Source organism: Euprymna scolopes, chromosome 32, assembly GCF_053919585.1.
Source record: "Euprymna scolopes isolate OS-2025 chromosome 32, ASM5391958v1, whole genome shotgun sequence".
NCBI lineage: Eukaryota > Metazoa > Mollusca > Cephalopoda > Sepiida > Sepiolidae > Euprymna > Euprymna scolopes.
In genome coordinates, this window is record NC_136513.1 from 85121118 (window position 1) to 85144914 (window position 23797).

The 23797-nt window shown below is 35.2% G+C and overlaps 1 protein-coding gene across 1 annotated transcript; it reads left to right on the forward strand.

The window, feature by feature from the left end:
* The first annotated feature begins 395 nt into the window (after positions 1-395).
* LOC145256462 (uncharacterized) lies at positions 396-18625 on the forward strand. The gene is made up of 2 exons (XM_080115393.1): positions 396-830; positions 16859-18625. Exons 1-2 carry the CDS (start codon positions 621-623, stop codon positions 17801-17803), a joined length of 1155 nt encoding a protein of 384 aa, XP_079971519.1. The 5' UTR covers positions 396-620; the 3' UTR covers positions 17804-18625.
* Positions 18626-23797: the final 5172 nt, after the last annotated feature.

The window sequence follows — 23797 nt, forward strand, 5'->3', positions numbered from 1 at the left end:
TGTTTTGATTTCATAAATATGTTACGGGGAAACTATAACGATTCTTTGAATCCCCTTTGGATTCTCCAGAGATGAAAATAAAAAATTGTTGCCAAAAACCTACATAAATGCCAAAAATGTTACTAGTGATAGAAAACTAAAAAAAAGTTTCGTATTTCAGATTTCGAGTTTTGCATTTTCAAAATGTTGTCTTTCGTTTTGTTTTTCTTTTAAAAAAATATGCATAAGTTAAGTATTAGTTCTTCGAGTATTTTTTTTTTTTTTCAGCAATGATAGCAATGTTAAAAAGCAACATTTTATAATAAATGATCAATATTTTTTTTACTGTAGTTTTTAAATTTAAATAATTAAAAAGAAAAAAAAAAAACAAGAAAAAACTTTAATAAAGTTTCGTATTTCGGGTTGCGAATTTTGTATTTAAAAGTTTCAAAATGGCGCCAACTACGAAACTTTTTTCCGTTTTTATAAAATTGTTTACAAGTTGAAAAAGAAACACTGGTTTTTGAATAATAATATTTCTTCGGATATTTTTTTGTAATTTAATATACGGCTAATCTGGCCAGTTGGATCGCAATATAATGTTTAATTGTTTCAAAAGTATCTTCGGTTGACTTCTAGTGATGCCGGAAGTTTTGAAAAAAAGAATGTTTTGGTTATTGAAGTTATTTAATTTCGATTTTCTCCTTTATTTATCCACTCTTTTCCTGTTGCCAGTCTACGAGGTGGACACCGTCCTTCGAGTTTCCTTGCTTCTCGTTGTACTTTCTATTATATCTTACCTTGTGCCTTCCACGACCGAATACTTCTACCTTATAAAGCCAGTTTCACAGGTAAGTACGTGACATGTTTGGTCCTAACGCGAGTTTATTACAAAAACAAAAAGTCGGTATTGTTTATATTTTTCTTTTTACGACCTAACCCAGCGCAGTATAAACACCCCTAATATCCCCATGTTAAGGCGGCTTTCGAGGTTGGGGGCATTTATTCCGAAAGCCGTTCTTAACGTGGGAGATTGGGGGTGTTTATACTACGCTGGATCATAAAAAAAATACCAAAAATTCTGTGTACACATTAATTTTTTTTTTTTTTTTAATTTTTTTTTGCGCTTCTACACTATTTGAACGAAGTTTCGGAAATCGTAATACTGAATTTCACATGAAAACGATGGTATTTTAGTATTCCTCGTATTTTTAAGATGTTTATATCCAAAAATTATTAAAGAAAATAAAAAATAGGGTAAATTTATACAAATACCGTGACAGCGAATTAGTAGAAAAAAATGTACCCTAACCCTAACCCTAACCCAGTTTTCAGATTCGTGTTCAGCCACACCGCCACACCGAAACGTAACAGAATACTACGTAAAAGATTTTACTAATTCGCTGTCACGGTGTTTGTATAATAATACCAAAAATAGAATTTGATTAAAACGATCCAAAAACACAGAGTTCAAAAAGGAGATAATTTTCCATTTCGATTTAAACAAGATGGCAGCAATTTTTTACCTGCTAACACGATTAAAGTTTTTTTTTTTTTTTTTTTTAATAATTGAGTAATATTCAGGTAATTCCGGCTGCATAATTTGGAAGCTACCATTGAAAATTATTAGAATTGAAAAAAAAAATCAGTTGAAAACCACTGTTTTTCATCTGAAAACTTCATTTATCGATTATAAAATCTCGTCCCAATAGTGTAGAAGCGCCATTTTTTGTTTTTGTTAAACCGAGAGGAAACTTCACATGCTTCTACGTAGTAACTTACTTAATCCACAATACATTGTAGTCTATATTGCACTGCAACTGCACTGCACTAGAGAACCTACAGTTGATATTTTTTCTATAATTCTTTACAGAACTGTTTAAGATTGGCACTTCTTTGTTTACAAAGTCATTCGATGGAAGTGACGTCAGACGGTAAAACTTGTGGAGAGTGCGCTGTTTTACGGTTGTTGGAAAAATGAAACGGAAATTTAAATTTTGTTCCGTTTAAATCTTTTTTGTTGTTTTTAATTGTGAAATATTCTCTCACCTGGGTTTTGCCCTTGGCAGAATGAAAGAAAGCAATCAGAAATCACAACAGGCTCACCTCTGAACTTCAACGTAAATTTTATCAAAGTAAAAAGATCCAAATTGCAAAAGATGTGCCATCTTTAAGCTATCTGTCGAGCAGGGCTGGTAACACCCAGAAAGGGTAGTAGTTCATGGTTGTTCTTCGCGTAATGCAGGATACAATACTCCACGCTGTTCGGAGAATGATTGCAACAGGTCAATGAGTTAGTGATGCCTTCCAAGTATGAATGCTAAGAGTCTGGTAGTCATCCTGGAGTTCACTAAATGGGTGGCAGACAAAGGACAGGTCAAAATGTAGACTTTAATTTCGTCTCTGAGAGACGTTATATAAATAATGATGACAGAGCATAACAGTGTACGATGAATATAATATTTCGTCCAACATAAGGGCATTAGTGTTTGCAAATGATAACATTTCACCCCACATTGGGCATTAAAATGTCTCAATGAGACAAAGGGTTTTGAGGCTACAAGCCTCAAGTGAGTTTTCGTACGTCCATTTCAACCTGTTTTCTGTGAAAACTGGCAGGCTGAAAAGATAAATTCAGTACCCTCGGCAGTTAGTAAGAACAATCAATCTGATAAGTTCAAACAAAATCGTGGGTAGTCAAACCGACCAATGAGGAGCCTGCTTATTTCTGCAGAATTTCTTACATAATCTTTTTAATTACAATTGCTCATGTGCCCTAAAACACCGAAAGTAATTGAATACAGAATAAAAATTAAGAAAAAAATTAGGTAACATCACCATCGATGTGCACAAGGGGCAAATCTAAGAATTTTAATGCAAACAACCGTGAAACTACATTCTCCGCAAGTTTTACCGATGTTTATTCGTTTATTTCCAATGTGAATGGTGAGTTGGACTTGTGTAAATAAATATATTAAAAAAAAAAAGCATACAAAATTGACTTTTTTTTTTTGTTTGTTTAAATTATTTATTCCATTTTGGTTAATAAAATTTTATGTAAAACGATACCAAAAATGTACACCAAATTGACTTTGATTTATTTCGTTTTTGTTAATAAAATTTTATGAAAACTTAAAAAAATAAAAAAAATTTTTTTTTTTTTTTTTTTTTTTAAATTTAAAAAGTACGATTGTTGAATGTTACTCTTTCAATTACCTTCGATTTGTTTGAGTGCGTGTGCAAGTTGTTAACAAGAAGATTACAACGGAACGAAATTTTAATTTCCGTTCCATTTTTTCCAACAACTGTAAAACAGCGCATTCTCCGCAAGGTTTACCAAATAGGTACTTGTGCACTTTTGCCACAGTGCTGAAATAATAGCTTTATTTTGAAAGCCATTCTTAATATGGGGAGGGGTTGTAACTATTTTGAGCTTCCACCTATTTAATTAAAAAAAAAAAAAAAAAAGCTTGTGTTGAAGCTTGAATTTAACCCGAAAAATAGCGCCGTCAGCAAAGTACAGAAGCACGAAAAAATATTTGTTTTTTGTTTGATAAAAAAGAAAAAAACTGTAAACATATCGGAGAAAAAAAAACAATTCATAAATTGTTTGCCATCATACTTATCCTACACCAGTTTTCCTCCAACTGCAGCTTCCCTTTTTGCCATCCGGATGGTGCTGGATCAATTCGCTAACACTCTTCGCACAAGTGTATTTCTGCATGGATCGATGCTTTCATAGTTGCAGGATACACTCTTTGGACAAAATATGTGGTTTGACGAATTCCAGGATGTCCACTTTTATGATGTGTTTTACGGCTCTGATCCGGTGTTAATTGATTCTGCGCATGTCATTTGTGAAGGATTAGATCCCTGCCTCGTATCAATCCATCTCTTTGGTGATAAGTCAGCTTATCAGCCAAATTTTGCTCTGATGGAACTAAGGTAACGTCAACCTGCAAACTGTATTAATCAATTAGACACTTTGCTATCACTAGTCGCCTTCGTATCAACATTTCACTTGCGGCTTTAGTCCTAACTCGTGCCTTTTCAGTTAAGGTGTCAGTCAACCAATGGTAAACATACAATGAATCAGTGTGGAGGTGTACAACCTGGGCCTCCCACTGCAGTGCAAGATTAAGGCCTTTCAGTGTGGCATCAAGTTCCGCCAAATTGATATGCTGGGCATCATTTTTTGGATGAAGCCAGCACGCATCTTTTACAACATTACCCAATCGTTCCAACACTACACCTGTAGCCAAAGAACTCGCGTCAACCTATGCATTCAGTTCGTGTCTGAATACATGCCACTCTCCGTGGCAGGGTCATTTTTACATACTTTAGTAAATGTTTTGGCAATCATTTGCTGGAGAGAATCGTCATCAACTATGTTGTTCCATCCTTTTGTGACTGCAGTTGCTAGTTTTTTGCCGCCCGGAGCCATCCACAGAAAGATAAATGTCCTACTAATTTACTGCAAATAGAAAACCTAATTTGCCACGTTAACACGCTAGGTAACTCTGGAATCGAGCTTCCTCACTTCCATCGTAAAGTATTAGATTCCTCCCAGACCTCAAGGCGCAACACGAGCACCTCATCCTCTAAGCGCTTAGGGTCCTTGCTTATTAAACCGAAGGATTTCAGTTTCATTTGAACTGCATCTGCAGACATTATGTCTTCATTAACATAGATGTCATTAATATAAGGTGAAGTAGCTTTCACTGGTGTCTCATCTTGCGTCGAAACAGTTTTGATTGATAGCTGTCATTATTAAGGCTACTACGTTTAGGCCAAAACCTAAGCGTGTCAAACAGTATCATTTTCTTTTGATTATCACTGTCTGAAATGACCACAGTGACTCATGAACCCATATCTATAGGTAGGCTCTCTTCAAATCCAGCAGTGCTATATTACTCCCTTTCTGACGCAACTCTCGTAGATTAGCAGAGCACAAATCTGCATTCCCAGTAAAGGCATCTACATGCTGATTCAATTCTCGATAATCCATCACGGGTCGAATTTTGTGTTTTGCTCGATAACCATGAGCGGAATTAATCCTTTCCTAGACATTCTTGTGGGTATGGTATTAACCAACCGAAGTTCTTCTTCATATGCAGCCCGATTCTTGATAGAAACTGTATACTCTCAAATGGTATTGCATAACCGATCTGACGATTCGATCATGGTCCATTTCCACCTCGCAATCCAGCTCCTTTTTTTGTCGTCAAACGTAGCAGAGAAGTCCTTTAGCTGCACAGATTCTTTCCCACTACCAAGCGTTATACCTCCAGCTGCTGTAATCATGACACCTCCTAGAGCTCTTATTGCATCCAATTCAAGTAATAAGTCATATCCAAGTAGTTTTTCCTGCATCACCAGGACGGCAACTTCAGCTGTGTCACCTTTCTCAGTGCAGATTGTGACAGTCCCAATACCACAACATGTTTGGGATAAGCCATTAATGGTCATGACCTCTAGTTGTTGCTTCCTCCATGTCCGACAGCGATTTGCGCTAACTATAGACTGGGAACATCCCATGTCTACAAGTGCTGAACATTGCACACCATTAATTTTGATGCCGACAACAGGCAATGCTGTGTTCATTGTTTGGCAAGGGGCAAAGATAACAACAGTACCTTGTCCCTGACTTCGTTTTCCAAACAGTTGTGAGATATGTGACCCAACTTATTGCAGCGATAGCATTGTAGTGTTCTGTGTGCTCATTGATAAACATTCATTGTTCTTCTTTGACTCCGGCACTCCTTAGCAAAATGGTTAGGACACCCACATTTATAGCAAACAGGACTCTCACGTTTCGCGTTAGCTGGGAGAAAATCCACATTGTCTCCATAGGGTTTAGATGCTGCACGACTGGTGCTGGCTGCTGCTGTAATTGGTTCTGATTCCTTAAGGATGTTTCTCGTTCGGGCCAATAACTCGTCCGTTGTTAATCTGTTAATAAGTGACAACACTCGCAAAAGTCTACTGATATCCTCAGGTAAGCCCACCAAAAAGGCACAGCTTAACATTTTGTTGTTGACACCGCAAAACGATGCTGATAATTTCCATAAATCAGCTAAGTAAACATCCACCATTTCATTGGGATGTAGTCGCCGGGTAGTGAACTGTTGCCATGGAACAAAAGGATCCATACCAAATGCTGTATATAAGGTCTGCTTAATTTCTTTCCAGTCAGGTTCATCCCCAAGTTGCTGGTACACCGCATAGGCCCCTCTGGTTAACCTCAAAGGAAAGACTGTTGCTGGTTCCTTTATTTTGCACAATTTGAAAATACGCTCAGCCTTCTCAACCCATTCCACAATAGATGGCCTAGCAGTAGATCCATCAAATTCCAGTATTAAACGAATGTCAAATCTGTCCACTTTTTTTTCTTTTTTTAAGTCACCGCTTATCAAAATCACTTGAAAATAAAATAAAAGTGACAGTGTTAAAACGTCCTCTTGTCAATACAACACACGAGAGACCTTTTTTTTTTTTCATTTCTTTCCTCAACTTGCAATAAATCCTTGTGTATTCGATATTATCTTCCACCGTTCGTTCTCATTCTAAGCTGTCCAACAAAAAAAAAAAAAAAAAAATCTCGACCCTTATGTTTTAGAATTCACCAATAAGCGACCTACAAAATTCTTATCTCTTTTCTATATTTTCCGCTGTCATTTTCCAAGCTAAGATAACACGAGGTATTTTGCGAGAGTGATGATTTCTACTACAAAAAAACTTCTATTGATTTCTATTTAAAAAAAAAAAACATCATAAATATTTTGGCGGACGTTTCGGAAATTGACCCCCACCTCTAAAATCCACAATTTACACTTTTCTTCTCTGTTTTTCATGTTAATCTCATCGATTTCAAACTTAACTTTCAGATTAAAAAAAAAAATTGTTTGAAAAATTGTTTTTATGACTTTTATTGTTGGGAATCAGTATTCAATTATAACGTTCTACTAAATTGAGCACACATTTTGCGACCATCACCGAGAAAAATATTCTGACTCTCTCACGTGACCATGTTTATTCCCGTCTAAAAAAAGGGGGTTAGAAAGGGAAGTTTCTTAAACCCTTTTCTACCTGCTTCTATCTCTCATCTATCTAATCTATTTCATTCAGGTTGTTTTGCTTGAATTTCTAAATTCCCAATTCTGATACAATTACCGATTCCTTTCTAAATTCCCAATTCTGATACAATTACCGATTCCTTTCTAAATTCCCAATTCTGATACAATTACCGATTCCTTTCTAAATTCCCAATTCTGATACAATTACCGATTCCTTTCTAAATTCCCAATTCTGATACAATTGCCGATTCCTTTCTAAATTCCCAATTCTGATACAATTACCGATTTCTTTTCTAAATTCCCAATTCTGATACAATTACCGATTTCTTTTCTAAATTCCCAATTCTGATACAATTACCGATTTCTTTTCTAAATTCCCAATTCTGATACAATTACCGATTTCTTTTCTAAATTCCCAATTCTGATACAATTACCGATTTCTTTTCTAAATTTCCAATTCTGATACAATTACCGATTCCTTTCTAAATTCCCAATTCTGATATAATTACCAATTCCTTTCTAAATTCCCAATTCTGATACAATTACCGATTCCTTTCTAAATTCCCAATTCTGATACAATTACCGATTCCTTTTCTAAATTCCCAATTCTGATACAATTACCGATTTCTTTTCTAAATTCCCAATTCTGATACAATTACCGATTTCTTTTCTAAATTCCCAATTCTGATACAATTACCGATTCCTTTCTAAATTCCCAATTCTGATATAATTACCGATTCCTTTCTAAATTCCCAATTCTGATATAATTACCGATTCCTTTCTAAATTCCCAATTCTGATACAATTACCGATTCCTTTTCTAAATTCCCAATTCTGATACAATTACCGATTCCTTTCTAAATTCCCAATTCTGATACAATTACCGATTCCTTTCTAAATTCCCAATTCTGATACAATTGCCGATTCCTTTCTAAATTCCCAATTCTGATACAATTGCCGATTCCTTTCTAAATTCCCAATTCTGATACAATTACCGATTCCTTTCTAAATTCCCAATTCTGATACAATTACCAATTCCTTTCTAAATTCCCAATTCTGATACAATTACCGATTCCTTTCTAAATTCCTAATTCTGATACAATTACCGATTCCTTTCTAAATTCCCAATTCTGATACAATTGCCGATTCCTTTCTAAATTCCCAATTCTGATACAATTGCCGATTCCTTTCTAAATTCCCAATTCTGATACAATTGCCGATTCCTTTCTAAATTCCCAATTCTGATACAATTACTGATTCCTTTCTAAATTCCCAATTCTGATACAATTACTGATTCCGTACTAAATTCCCAATTCCGATTCTTTATAAATCTCTAAATATTTACTATAACGTTAATTTTTTCTGATTATCGTAAAAATACATGTTAAGTGTACAAATATTTTCTCAAACATGGAAATACATTTGTAGGGGTAATCTGTAGATTTTAATTTGACTTTTCAATTAAAATGAATAAATTTTATATAATTACTACCAATTGCAGAAGATTTTGTTTTAAACAAAATTAAATAAAAAGAAGATAATTAAAGGAATCGTTTTTGGCATCGGAAAATAAATACAAGTTTTTCTGATTCCGATACCCCAAAAATTTCCAATTTTTCCGATTCCGATTAATCGTCCCAACACTATTCATAACCAAAAAAACGTTTTTTTTTATACAATTAGAATCTGTATTCAATTTCGTTTAATTTACGCTGCTAAACTACACATTTACCTGAAAACTTGTAAAAGTCGTCATCGAGTTGGAAAGAAAGTAAAAATTCACCCTAACTCCCTTACCCATTTTTTTTTAGACGGGAATAAACACAGTCACTTGAGTCGCATATTTTTCTCGGTGATGGTCACAAAGTATGTGTTCAATTTAGTAGAAAACTATAATTGAAAACTGACCCCCCCCCTTTGGTAGTAATTATATAATACTAAGTAGTTATTCATTTTAATCAGCCAGTCAAACTAAACTAAAATCTACAGAATACACCCACAAGTGTATTTCCATGTTTGAGAAATATTTGCACACTTTTACGATAATCAGAAAAAATTAACTTTATAGTTAAATATTTAGAGATTTATAAAGAATTGGAATCGGGAATTTAGTACGGAATTGGTAATTGTATCGGAATCGGGGAAAAATATTGGAATCGTCCCACTGCTAGTTATGAGGAAAAAACATCTGTCAATTCAACGGGTCTAACTTTACTGGAATTTACTGCAACTTTATTGTAAGGCATTTTCCGCAAATTTTGCAAAAGGTCCATTCTTGAAGTGAGCATTTTCTTATGGTTGGGATTCTTTCAAGCAAGACGACGCAAATGAAATAGATTAGATAGATGAGAGAGAGAGAAGAGGGTTTAAGAAAGTTCCCTTCCTAACCCCTTTTTTTAAACGGGGAATAAACACCGGTCACACGAGTCACAATATTTTTCTCGGTGATGGTCACAAAGTGTGTGCTCAATTTAGTAGAACGTTATAATTGAATACTGATCCCCAACAATAAAAGTCATAAAAACAATTTTTCAAACTTTTTTTTTTTTTTTTTTTTTTTATCTGAGAGTTAAGTTTTTAATCGATGAGATTAACATGAAAAAAAAAAAGAAAAAAAGTGTAAATTGTGGAATTTAGAAGTGGGGGTCGATTTCTGAAACGTCGGCCAATATTTTTTATATAACGGTTCTAGTTTTCTGTTTGATGAAGGGGGAAAAAAGTGCTTCTGTACGATAGCGTATCCTCAGGGTTGCCAGACCATGAAAGCATATGTGAAGCCAGAAAAGGCCAAAATAATAACTGTAGACAAATTTTCACAAATAAAAAGGCCAAATTGAAACGAGAAAGATTGTGTGCGCAAATATTTATAAACATTTAAATAATGTGCTATTTTTATCTGCTTCTGTAGATTGGTGATGTGGAGTCCAAAAATGACGAAAATGTTTCACATTAGAAAAATTTTTTCAATGTTGCGTTTTTAATTTCACTTTTCCAATATAGAAATCAAGGGAGATAACTACAAATTAAATATACGTAATTGTTGAAAATGGACATCGATTCTCTTAATTTGTTTTTAATTGAAAAGAACACAAAAAAAATCCTTTTAATTTTATTTCTAAAAATATCAAACAATCATTGTTATTTAAATAAATTAACATTCTATTTAAATTTTAGGTACTTCTACACTATTGGGGCGAAATTTTGTAGTCAATAAATGGAGTTTTGAGATAAAAGCAATGGTTTCTGCTGATTTTTTTTTTTTTTTTTTTTTTTTTTTTTTTTTTGTCAATTCTAATAAATTACAAATGGGAGCTTCCAAATTATGCAGTTGAAATTACCTGATTATTACTGAATTATTAAAAAAAACAACAACTTTAATTGTGTTAGCAGGTGAAAAATTGCTACCATCTTGTTTAAATTGACACAGAAAATTACCTCTCCTGTGTCTTATGACCATTTTCATTAAATTCTATTTTTGTACTTTCTTTAATAAATAATTTTCTACCTTATCGATTTTCGTAATTTTTGGATAAAATCATCTTAAAAATACGAGGAATACGTAGATACCATTGTTTTCATGTGAAATTCAGTTTTACGATTTCTGAAATTTCGTCATAAGTGTTGATGCCAAATTTTAATCTAATAAATTAATTCTAAAAAAAAAAGATATTGTGAAACTTGAGTTTAACCTAAAAAATTTATTTCAAAATAACACAATGCCAAAAATGCATTATCACCAACTTCTCAAATATACTCGTAATATTAGGCTGTATAAGGGTGTTAATTTAATGACATTTTCTTAAAGTTGTCTACAAATTGATTAAATTGTTTTTCTTGTCTGCTTACTGGAATTTCATTGGTTAAGCGTTTTGGGGCATTTCACAGTTGTTAATGTTATTTGCCGGAAAACACCCATGACACTTGAGCTTCAGCGCAATAACTTAAATGCATAAGGACCTTGTTTTCTTATCACTATATAAAAAATTTTTTTTATAATAGCTTATCAGAACTGGTTATCCCCCAGACTTAGGGTCATTAACAGAATAAGCCTGTTTTTTTTTTGTTTTTTTTTTTTGTACGGCATAATCATGTTGACCCATCGGTTCCCCTTGGATCACCGAAGTTAATCAACATTGAACCTGGTCAGTACTAAATGGGTGACCGTTTGAGACTTCCAGGTGCTGTATGTGCTCTCCGCTTATCTCGGCATTGTTTTCAGACGCCCTAGACTTTTCCTTGCCACTGGATCAAAGCAGTGCCGATTCAGGAGGGGGTGGTGTGGTTGGAGATTGCGCGATCCTTGCCTACAGGTGGTATCCTTTGTCTTTTGACACTGAATGGAGGCATTGGTTTTTTAAGCCTGAAATTAGCAACTATTTCAAAATCAAATCGATTGCCATTTTATTTAGCAATTTTTTGGTTAAGTGAAAATGATAACAATTTAAGAGATAGTATATTTTACAGTTTCCTCACTTAAAAATTATACAGGCTGGTAAAAAATTAAATTTTCTTGCATTTGGTAAGATATTTGTTTATTTTGTTTCAGTTAATTGGCTGATAATTATACTGCATGATTGCCCATTATTTTAAGTGAACATAAAGAGTTTGTAGGACTGACCTGAGTCGCCTCTAAAGCCAAGAAGGATGAAAATAATACCATTCCCCAAGAAATAATAGTTTCTTAGCCCTTCTCTTTCTCATAAACCGGACACAAACCAGGAACTGCTATCCAGAGTCCCTCATCATCTCCCTCTCTCTTTCTCCTTAACCAATCCCTAGCCAGCATGACAGGCGAGTAGGCAGTGCACTCTTAGCCCCGAAACCAACGAGACATATGTTGCCGGTGAACATTATTAACAAGACGTGTACTCGCTCCAAAATGTAAAAAGCCAAATAAAGTTCTTTCCTTTTAAAGGTTAACATTTTTATTATTTTTATTATTCCAACAAGAACTAATGAAGACAAGTGCCAGCCAGTGTTACAAGTTAATTCCGATTTTAGTCGATTTTAAATTATTAAGAATGAAATTGGGCTCGGCATTGTGTTGGCATTACTTCCAAACAACTTATTTTTATGTTATGTTGATTCATCGGACTATTATTCTCATCTTGGGTGTTATAAGCACAACGTTTTGGTCACTGCAACCTGCAACCTTCTTCGAGTGTTGAGAACATGCTTCTTTTCCTGTTGCTTGTCGAACAGCATTGCTTCCAACAAAACCTTCATAAACATCAATGAAGGTTTTGTTGGAAGCAATGCGTCTTGACAAGCAACAGGAAAAGAAGCATGTTTTCAACACCCGAAGAAGGTTGTAATAACACCCAAGATGAGAATTATAGCCCGGTTAATAAACATAACACAAATATTCACATCTAATCTAAAAAAAATTCAAAATTGCAACTTATTTTTACTTAAATGAAAATCATAGTAACATTTAAATTAAATCAAGTTCCATCGTACATGGTAAACGCTGGAATGAAAACTTGACCGAAAAGTAGAGTCGCCACCTTTTTATAAGCAAGTTGAGAATGAAGTAACTCAAAGTTCATAATTTTGTTACTAAAGAATAATACAGTTATGAACTCAAGTTATCGTTCTTCCTTAGCTATTCCCTTGGTTTGGAAGTAATGCCAAAATCATGTCGAACCCCATCTTTCACTAAATAAGTTATGTGGCTAAAATATAAATTAACCGTTATTTTATGTTCGGTTTGTGTACATATTGGTAATTTACTAAAGATTAAATAATCGACAGTCGTTTTAAGTTATCTCCCTTGATCATATATTATGAATGTAGAGTTATGTCCCTTGGTATCTTGTCGCATATTATTCTTAGATTAGTAGTTTGGTAATTTTATAGAATCACTCCCGTTGAGCAATGATTTTTGTGGCTGTCATTATTCATAATCATGGTTAGCATTCGTTTCAATCTAATTTAGCATTTGATTGGTTAATTTGTGTCACATGTTAAGTTGAAGAATGTAAATGGACATTTGGTAGCCGCGAATTGGAACTCGAATTTAAAAGTTTGTAGGTTAAGGGTTGTGAATAACGTTTCATGCATGCCACTCATTCTCCCAAAATAGTCAAGTGAGAAGTGGTTTATATGTATATATATATATATTTATTTATTTATTGTGTGTCGTGTAACAGCTTTGGAAAAATGTTGGGGAAAAAAAAAAAAAACTAAAAACAGTTTCAGCACATGAAAATTTACATGTCGGTAGATAATTAAATTTGGAAACATAGAGAAGCCAACAAATGAGAAAAGGTAAAAAATTTAAATATATAACTAATGTTACCAAAGGCAAGACAAGTTTTATGTGTTTTGACATATTTTAAAGCATTTATTCAGTTTGAAAGATAAGTATTGCCAAGTTTGTTAGTTAAACCGATAACTCTTCAGAGTGTCAATAATGGCTTAAAATTCAAAAATAAACAAGGGAGGAATGTACCCATTAAATGTCACAGATGTTTTCGATTGCAATTTTTTTTATATAATTTTATTCAATTTTCACTTCAAACAAGGCACAGTGCCACTTTGAAGTAGGGGGCTACTATCAGGGACATAAGTTGCAGGAGCATTATGAAGGGAGATGAATAGCAAGATGTTTGTTCACATTACATTTGAACTTCTGCATGTCAGTACAGTTGGGATAGCAGAATCCCGGAAGGGAGTTCCCATCTCTAGCAGTTCTGGGGAAGAAACTATTGGAGTAGAAGGCTTTCTTACATCTAGGGATTTCTATGAATTTAGGGCATGACTGAAACAATTTACAATTTGAAATGTAAAAACGAAAAAGTTAGATGACGCTAAAACATATAACAAAAAAAAATGTTACTTTAAAAAGAAAATGCCTCTGCAACACGCATACATTGAAAAGAAAATGTTGAAAAAAACTTTCTTTTTTTTTTCTTTTTTTTTTTTTTTTTTTTTTTTTTTTTAAATAAGGGGCACATATGGAAGTGGTACCCCCTCTGTATTTTTTTTATTTTCGTCTTTTCAATTTTTTCAGCGAATTATTATCGAGTGGATACTAGTCTCCCAAAAAAAATTTTTTTTTAAAAAGTCAATATTAAAATATTTGTAGGGGGTGCTCAGTTTCTAATCCAACGTTTTAGTAAATCAATCACCCATTTTATAACCACTCAATGTTTTTAGGCCAAATTTTGCGAATTTAGCATTTTTAAGCAGTTTACCTTTTTTTTTTTTTTAATTTTGTTTTTTAAATTAATCTCCGAAAAAAAAATAATAATCTAGCGAAATTTGGCCAAAAAACGTTGAGTGGTTCTAAAATGGGTGATTTATTTATTAGAACGTTGCATTAGAAACTGTGAATATATAATTTCATGTGTTCGTTTTTCTGTTTTCAACATTGTTCATTTGCCTTACGTTAGTTTTTTTTTCGATGTTTTATTACCCCCCCCCCCCAAGTTTTAACGTTGTTTTCTTTTTTTACTTCGCTTATGACAAACAAACCTGGTCATTGACCTCATTTGCTGAATAGCTTCCGTCGTCATTGTAACGCTCGACGACTTCCGTGCGCGCACCTGTCAATTTGGTTCTTACTTAAATAAATTCAAACATCTTTCAGTAACTCATTCTGGCACGCCGATTTTATTTTTCAAACTTCGCCTCAGGGCTTCCTGGTTTCTTTTTTATTTAAAACCACAAACACCCATGCGACGCCGGGTATTCCCGCTAGTATGTATATAAAAGGCAAATGCAGCACGCGCATTTTTGTATGTTTCGGAAAGGCTTTTTTCACCCACGGTCCCGGGGTCGTTACTATCGCTTAGAAGTGTTTATATACCCCCTAGATAATATCTACAATTTGGGAACGCGGTTCGCGTCTAGATTTATTTACAGCGACTTTTACAAAATTATTGCTATTTTGGCTTCTCACATGTTGATTCGGCTTTTTTGTATAAAAAGCGAAACTAATTCAAAGCTAAGGCATTGTTCCCGGCCCTCTGTGGCTCAGGTGACAAGATCACAGTGTAGTATCTGATCCAGCAGATACTGCAAACAAAGACCATATGTGGGGCAACCCCACATATAAGACCTTGGTCAATGTAGGGAAAACCCTTCATATCAATTGTCACTATCCAGCTCCCCTACTCCTCGGGGAGTTGGTCCCCATTTCCCCTTCACTCCTCACATTAAAAATCGGCCTTGTGCCTAATTTGCTCGGTGGGGGAGCAAATAAATACACACTGTTCCCGGCAATCGCACCACGGAACGTCCAGAAGCAATCAGCTTTGATCAATGTGGGGCCAAACTCCTTATATCAGACAATTGCTATTCAATTTGGACAATCCCCTTTTTATGGGGAGCTGGTTTCCCCCTCCCCAACATCTTTGGGAAACAACCAGCCAAAGTTGGGTAAACAAACCCAAAAGCTGCCTCGCAGTAAAAGTTAGCTCTGCTACTTCTATTTGATCTCATTAATGAGGTCAAAATGAAGGAGCGGAGTTAACTTTTATTGCGGGCACGTGTCAATTCTGTTTTTAATACTTAAATGAATTCAAACATGTTTCAGTTACGCTTTATTGCTGCTAGCCGAGCGGGTAACGTGTCAGGTTTTTTTGCACATTTTATTTTCCACCTTCGTCTCAAGACTTCGGGTTCGATCCTAACTACTTATCAAAACTATTTTTTTAAGCCCCCCCCCTCTCCCCAACACAAACACCCGGGCAACGATTTTTTTTAAGAAGTTTTAACATTGTTTTTATATATATATATTTAAACAGGATTGTTACTTCGCTTATTTTTTTGTTTTGATTTCCCTCACCCAACACGCACACCTCTAAACACCCGGGCAACGCCGGTCTTTTGTAAAAGAAAAAAAAAGTGGGGGTGACATGTAGGCTCGAATCCAGAGCCTTGAGGCCAATAGGCTGATGACATACAACTGCGCTACGGCGACGGAAGCAATGTAAGACGTTAAATTTAGCGATTAAAAAGTGAATGAGTTCAAATTGAGGTCAAACATCACACTATTCTGCGAGACAGTTTTTAAGTGCGTGTTTAATGAGATCAAATCCACACGCATTTAATTTTACTGCGGGATAGTTCTTTTGAGTTTTTTTTTTTTTGTTATTTTTAACCAACTTTGTCTGGTTTTGTTTCCCCAACGTGTTGGGAAAAACCAGCTCCCCCATTTATTAGGGGAGTGTCCAAATGAAAGCAATTGTCTCATATGATGGTGGAAACCGACATTGACCCAACATCTATTGCTTTCTGGATACTACCAGCCCGTAGGCCGAGAACCGCGCATTAGTTTCACCAGTTTCGCTTTTATACGAAAAAGCTGAATCCACACAAGAGGAGCCGAAATAGCAAGAATTGTGTAAAACTCGATGTAAATAAATCTAGCCGCGACGCATGTTCGCAATTCGTACATCTTATGATCTACAGGGTATATAAGAAGTGCTAAGCGATAGTAAACCCCCCCCTCCGAAAAAAGCCTTTCTTGGACAGACAAAAACTCTCGCACGTGTTTTGCTTTTTATATATATATATATAGATGAATGAGTCCTCTGTGGAATTTCCACAGGTTCCGCTAGTTAATATGATTGTGTTAATATGAAAGGTGGAAACAGCATAGCTCATTGCATCATTGTTTTAATTTGCTTCAGTTTGTGCTTATCTGTCACACCTCTGCATTATATTGCTTTCTGTTTATTACCTTTATATACACAATAAACAATGCTTCAAGCAAACTATATTAACCTTTTTTTCTTTTTTTTTTTTTTTTCTTTAATTTTTAAGATATTAAATTTTATGTATTTTGTTTTTCAGCTTGGACTCTTTGCTCTGCTGTGGTCTCTTCCTGTAAACCTTCTTCCATCCGGTGTCGTCTCGGTTTACAGTTTGACTCTTGAATTACTTGGTCCTATTCTGATTTTCCTTGAGGTCATCTCTGTGATAATCCTTGCCACTGACCTATTCAACTACCTTACGGATCTCGCTGAAGATGAGGAGGACAACAACGGCAAAAGTTTATATGAAGGAATCATCACTGCTCTTTCCGTCCTATTTTATGCCACAGCTTTGTATATTACGTTCATTCACTTTGACCAAGGCTGGTTGCCACTGGTCATCATTGTGGTGACCGTTTTTAATAGCTTCTTAATGTGGGTGTCCAGGTGTGGCCAAGCATGGGAAGGTGGTGTCACCTTTTTGCTCAGCTCTTTCATATTCCTAGCTCTGCTTCAGGAGCAAGACGTAAATGTTGATGTTCAGAATGCGTTTGAAACCTTGTCAGGCCTCAATCCGAAAGGTCCGCTCCGAGAATTCGTTTCCAGTCTTTGGATTGTGACTTTCGATAAATTCCAACAAGTCCGGACATGGATCTTCCATTTTTTCACGCCCACTTTTGTAATCAGTTTCTTCATACGACTGTTCTCTGTGAACTGGCTGATCCTGAATGGGCCGGCCCCGTCGGAAGATGATGACAAGGAGACTGATATCATCGAGGAAGGGAGCTGGTCTTGGTTAGATAATCACTCGGCTCTGATCAGTCGACTTTGTACGATAGTTGTTCTGACACAGTTGATCTGTAGTCACTTTTATGAGCTGACCGGCCGTGGATCGCTTTTTCATAATGACTTTATCAAAAGTTGGTTATCGGATCTGGCATTTGGCCGAATATTTCAGATCGTCTTGGTAAACGTCACCCTACAGCATTCCATCTATAGACGATGGCAAAACGATGACACGCGGGATAGTTACTCTGACTATTAGTATCGGTTTTTTGGAACCTATTTTTGTTTTTATTTATTTTTACTAGTTTGGGTACCCGGCATTGCCCAGATGTGGAGAGGTGGGGGGGGTAAACAACAGTTCAGCCTGAGTTTAGAGAGGTGTTAAAAAAAAAAAGTGGTAGTAGCTGGGAAGGGGGGGGTCGCAGACTCGCGACGCGAAAGGGGAAAAGAAAACAAAAGAAAACCTAACATCTTAGCCGATGCGTCCATGGCGAAACTGGAAGTCGCGAGCGTTGAAATTAAGGCTAGTCAATCGAAAGGAGACGATGACCTTCGAAAATATTGACGAAAAAAGCGACCCCCCCCTGTAGAAAACTGCCCAATTGGGGTTGAAGGAATTAATATTTTTGGCCAATTTTTCGATATTTGTCGTCCGAGACGTCCAGCTTCAAAACAATGAGTATTTTTGGCGTGTGTTGAAAGTTTTTGGCAGACACACACGCACATTTTGCCTTTTATATATTAGAAGATGAATGAATCACTGCTTATCAAGTACAGGAATCCTGTATTGCAATGATGGGACAGGGACTGGAGTTGGTAGACAGTGTGAGACCTATAAGACTAGAACTTTTTTTTAATTTTAGATATCAGATACCAGCAGATGCGAGAACCTTTCCTTTTTTTTTCTTTTTTTTTTTTAAACTAAACTAGACAATGGCCAAAACAATGACATGCAGGATAGTTAATCTAATTACCGAATTTTCATTACTAATGATTACTATATTGTCCAATTTCTACTGTACACTCTTTAACCCTTATCCTTGAGTGGCTTCTTGGCCTTGATAATGTGGTGATGCCTATGAATCTATTCTTGTTTGTATCACCCTAAAATATTTCATGTATAGACAATCGCAAAACTATGACACATGGGATAGTTACTCTGACTATGAGTATCGGCTTTTGGGAACCTATTTTTGTTTTTATTTATTTACAAATGAGTTACTGCTTATCGCTCCACATCAAGAAGGTACCAGTCCAGTAAATTCTTCAAACAGGGCTCTACATTGCGAGTGGAACAGTCGCATTTGCGAGTGATTTTTCAAAGTGACGACTAGAAATAATGAAGTATTTTAATTGGAATTCATTATTGCGATGAGTATTATTTATATTAATTTATTTATTGCGGACTAGTATTCTCACCTTTATTAGTTGTTGTTTCACGACGTTTCGGCCAACTATTCCTTCGGGGCCTGTGGTGCAGTGGATAGAGACGTTGAATCTCTACGGTTCTAGGTGAGAATTGTCTGAAGATAGCGGTTTCAATCCTATCCAAAACCGGCCAGAGGCTTACTTGGCCAAAATATGGTGAGACGACAACAACTATGGATGGCAGTAATTGCTGAGATTCGGAATTCCTATCCCGTAGCGGTTATCACCTGATGAAGGCCAGAGAGTAGTTGGCCGAAACGTTGTGAAACAACATCTAAGAAAGATGAGGATAATAGTCCGCAATAAATAAATTAATAGACATAATGAAATGCTCATCTTTTGGCGATTGTATTTCTTTCACTGACAATCTTTCAAAGCTCCTTATTGAGCGAAAAATATCTTTTCAACTTTTTTTATAATAAAACAAACAAAGTTAAATTATTTAAACAATAAAAGTTTAATAGAACAATATACTCTTTTTTTTTTTTTTTTTTTTTTTTTTTTTTAAGCGAAGGATGTTTAAAAAAACGTTTGAAGAAATCAGAATGTTTATACCTTCAAGTATCAACATAAAATTTGTTGTATATTTAGAAATTACACTTATTAAAAAAACACAGAAAAATCTTTATGATGTACATACTCGTCGTAGAAGAAATGTCATATTCTAAAAATCATGTGGGTTTGGCTAGTAACTTTTCTATTTGGCTAGTAAACGAAAATATTTAGTTGTCAAAGGTCAACTAAAGATAAATTTGTCCGTAGAGCCCTGTTTAAAATACTTATAAACAGAGGGAGTTAACATTGTAGCAGTGATGGGACTGTGGTTGCAGCTTGGTAGACAGTGCGAGATATATTAGACTAGATGTTCTTTTTTTTATGTGGATATCGGATACTAGCAGATGTGAAAACTTTTTTATGGCAAAACAATGACATGCACGATATTCTATTCAGCTTCTGTGAACCTATTTTTATATTTACATAAGTGTAATTTTAAAATATGCACAAAATTTTATGTTGAGACTTGAAGGTATAAACATTCAAATTTCTTCAGATGTTTTTTTTTAAACAATCTTCAAAAAAAAATGTATATTTTTTTTTTTGCTTCTTAAATTGTTTAAATAATTTGAGTTTGCTCGTTAAAAAGATACTTCTGTATTTTTGGTACCGTACTGAATTAACATTATTTCAAAAACCATTCTTAACATGGGGAAGGTGTTTTGTAACTATTCTGTGCTTCCACCTAACAATTTAATAAAAAAAAGATCTTGTGAAACTTGAATTTAACCTAAAAAAAACTATTATTTTTTTTTATGGTACCAAGAATACATCAGCACAAAAAACAAAATAAAAGTTGAAAAGACATTTTTCACTAATTAATGATCTTTGGAAAATTGTTGGTGAACGAAACACAATTGCCAAAAAATAAGTGTTTTATTTCTAGTCGCCATGTGGAAAAATCCCTCACAAGTGCGACTGTTTCACTTGCAACATAAAGCCCTGTCCTATTAAATATTTTACAATCTTGCGTCAATGTGCTCCGTTACGCCATCTGAAGACGCCTCCACATTTTCTAAAAAAAGTGACAACTTTTAGAGGTTTTCGGGTATGCTGAAAACTAATATTGCAGGGAAAATTAGCGCAGACAAATAGTTTCCTGGATATAAATACCTGTATTATGCAATGTAATTTCTAGTAGTTTGAATTGGCCGCCATTTTTGTTGTTTCAATGAAATGGTTTAGTGGGCATGTGCAGACGAACTGAAATTAATTCTACGAAATGCAAATGTTTAATCAACGTCATATCTAGTTAATTCCACGAAAAAATTACTTTCAAGAATTCAAATTTAAGAAAATTTGGTTAATGTGCACTGGTTGTCAAACCTGTTTCAGAAGTCATTCTTAACATGGAGAGGAGAAAATACCTTTCGGAATAATCTCCAACCTCCCCATGTTCCTATTTACAATGCCTCCCTACGGGACAGAGTTAGACACCAGGGTCGTTTTTTAATGTGGAGAAAAGGAACAAAAATAAAAATTTTCTCAGTCGTGAAGGATTTCTCCACCACTGACAGAACAAGAAATTGAAGTGTAGCATCTGAAGAACAGATACTACACTTTGATCTTGACTCAAAGGCAACCTCCCCATGTTAAAAACGGCTTTCAGAATAAACGCCCTCTCCATGTTAAGACCAGCTTTCAGAATAATAGCTCCCATGCTAAAAATGGCTTTCAGAATAAACAACCTCCCCATGTTAAGAATGTCTTTTAGAATAAACACCCTCCCCATGTTGGGAGCGGTTTTCAGAATAAACACCCTCCCCTATGTTGAGATCGGCTTTCAGAATAAACACCCTCCCCATGTCGAGAGCGGCTTTCAGAATAAACACCCTCCCCATGTCGAGAGCGGCTTTCAGAATAAACACCCTCCCCATGTCGAGAGCGGCTTTCAAAATAAACACCCTCCCCATGTAAAGATAAAAAAAAAAAAATCTTAAATTTATTGGCAATTTTGAATTACAAACAAAAAAAAAATCAACGTTTTTTTTTTTTTTTGTTTGATAACTAGTTTAACCACATAACTGAATCTTTTTTCCAGTTTCTTCTTAATTAGCAGAGGCACCTAGCATTGCCCGGTTGTAAAGTACACTTAAATATGATGTTTAAATTTACGCAGATTTCATATTTATTATTATAGAGTCAATTATTCTCCGTTATATTATACCCAATATATCGTCATGATTTCAAAAGTAAAAAATAAAAAAAAAAAAAAATGATCTGAGTGCCATCAGATAGAACCGAAACCAAAACATAATTTCAATCATGAAACTATGTCTACAAGTTAAGCAAAAACTGAAGTTTATTTGTAATCAATATGGTTGGACTGTAGAAAGGAATGTGAATTTTATTTAATACAAGCTGGTTTGCATGACAATGTTATTGATAGACAAGATGCAAGCAAGGATGGTTGGACGGTCCACAGTTTTATAATTATATGGATTCTGTACGCGCTTAAGAAAATTAGGTTAAAAAACAAAAAAAAAACTGAAAACTGCATTTGCATATATGTACAGAGGCATAGTAAACTTTGCCTATTTATCAGAATCTCTTAAAGCATGGATGCATGTATGGCAGCTGTGTGTAAATGACCAAGCCAGATGCGAGATGATGTCATGACAAGGAAAAAGATTATAAAAAGAATATGTTCATAGAGGGGAGGCGGTATCCGAAAAAGATTTGAGAGACCAGGAATCACGTTAGAAAAGGACAGATAGAATTCTTGCATTTTTTTTTTTGTTTGTTTATAAATCTTTAAGATTACTTTACACGTAATAACCCTTATCCCCGAGTGGCTTCCGGACCTTGATAAGTGTTGACTACCATGTAAAAAAAAAAAAAATACCACAGCACTTGATTGCATGCCGTTCAAAGATGTTATCAAAGACTTGTTCATGTTGCAAATAGTTATGTTTTTGTAACAGAGCGACTGAGACGTGTGCAAGGTGATGTCACAGCAAGGAAGAAGGAAACAGATTATAAAAAGAATGACGTGTGCACAGACTGTCAGAAAAGGACAGAGATGGATTTGTTATGCATGGTGGCCAAGGGCGACAGGAAAAGACTTGAATAAATATCTGTAAATGTTGGTTGTTTCACTAAGGAAAAAAGGGAGTCAAATTATTCCTTTCTTATGTTCTTTGCGACGGAGTCTACAACATGTTGGGTCCCTACATGTTAGCATTTGTAACGTTACAAAAGAAACCTTCGGCAACCTCTTCAGAAAACGTAGTGGAACCCTGGTTGGAAAACCCTGGATTAGAGACTAGTTTTCTTTCTTGATTCCTGCATGAGAGAGACTGGTAGTTAGCGCATGAGCCTAGGCATGACAGCGATACAAAATTGACTTTAGAATCTAGTGGGCAATACCTTTTTCTCTTCCCTATCATTATTTTCAATGCAGGTGCCCGACTGAGCTTCAATCATTTGTAACAAAAACTTGTCTAGCTACAACCACTATCAAGTTTTCCTTTCTCTTTTCTCTCTGTGTTACGGGTTTTAAAATGAATGTCTGTGCAATAACCACATAAAAATGACGCAACAACAAAGTGCAATGTTTTACAGATTTATTTCATCTAATACGATGGAAACGATCATCTCTAATGGTGGAAACCGTGTGTGTGTTTCTCAAGGTGTCATGGCAAACTCTTTTCTCCCTCTCAAACGAAGGGCGATCACTTTTATTCTGTCCAAGGGAAATAACTCCTTTTTTATGGTGGACCCTAACACTATTGAAAACTAAACGAGACCACTACAAGCAAAGTTTCCTAGAATTGCCTCTCTGTGAGGCGTAATATCGTGTGGCTGATTCCCTATGTAATAAAGCCACAGACACACACATGTAGCAGTAGTGGTATCTCACATATGCAAATGATGATGCCTTGGCACAAGGTGACGTCGCAGCGGAGGAAAAGTAAGAAAAGCACAGAGAGAGAGATTTGAAACCATGTGGCGGCACATGTCGGTGCAGCTGGATCTTGAAAATATGATGTAATCCAAACTTTTAACAAAATTGGGCAAGCTGCCGATATAGCAACTAGTTGTAGCTGCGGACCAAGAAACTGTTGACTTTGAAAGCTATTGTCGCTAGCTGGCAAAATTACATGTTAGTTGTTTGGTGATAAAACATGTAAATAAATGCCTTTTCTTTCAACTGAAAAAACTTGTCAAATTTGTTTTGTATTCAGTATGTTATTACTATACATCTTATGAGATGACTGAACAATTTTTTATGATTTCAGGTTCAATTGAACAGCTACAGCAGGAATTG

What these genes read in the sequence shown, in the direction of transcription:
- LOC145256462 (XM_080115393.1), top strand. Translation starts at nt 621, where the DNA reads ATGCCGGAAGTTTTGAAAAAAAGAATGTTTTGGTTATTGAAGTTATTT. An exon ending in TTATAAAGCCAGTTTCACAG is followed by an intron (nt 831 to 16,858) that starts GTAAGTACGTGA and finishes TTTGTTTTTCAG; the next exon opens with CTTGGACTCTTTGCTCTGCT.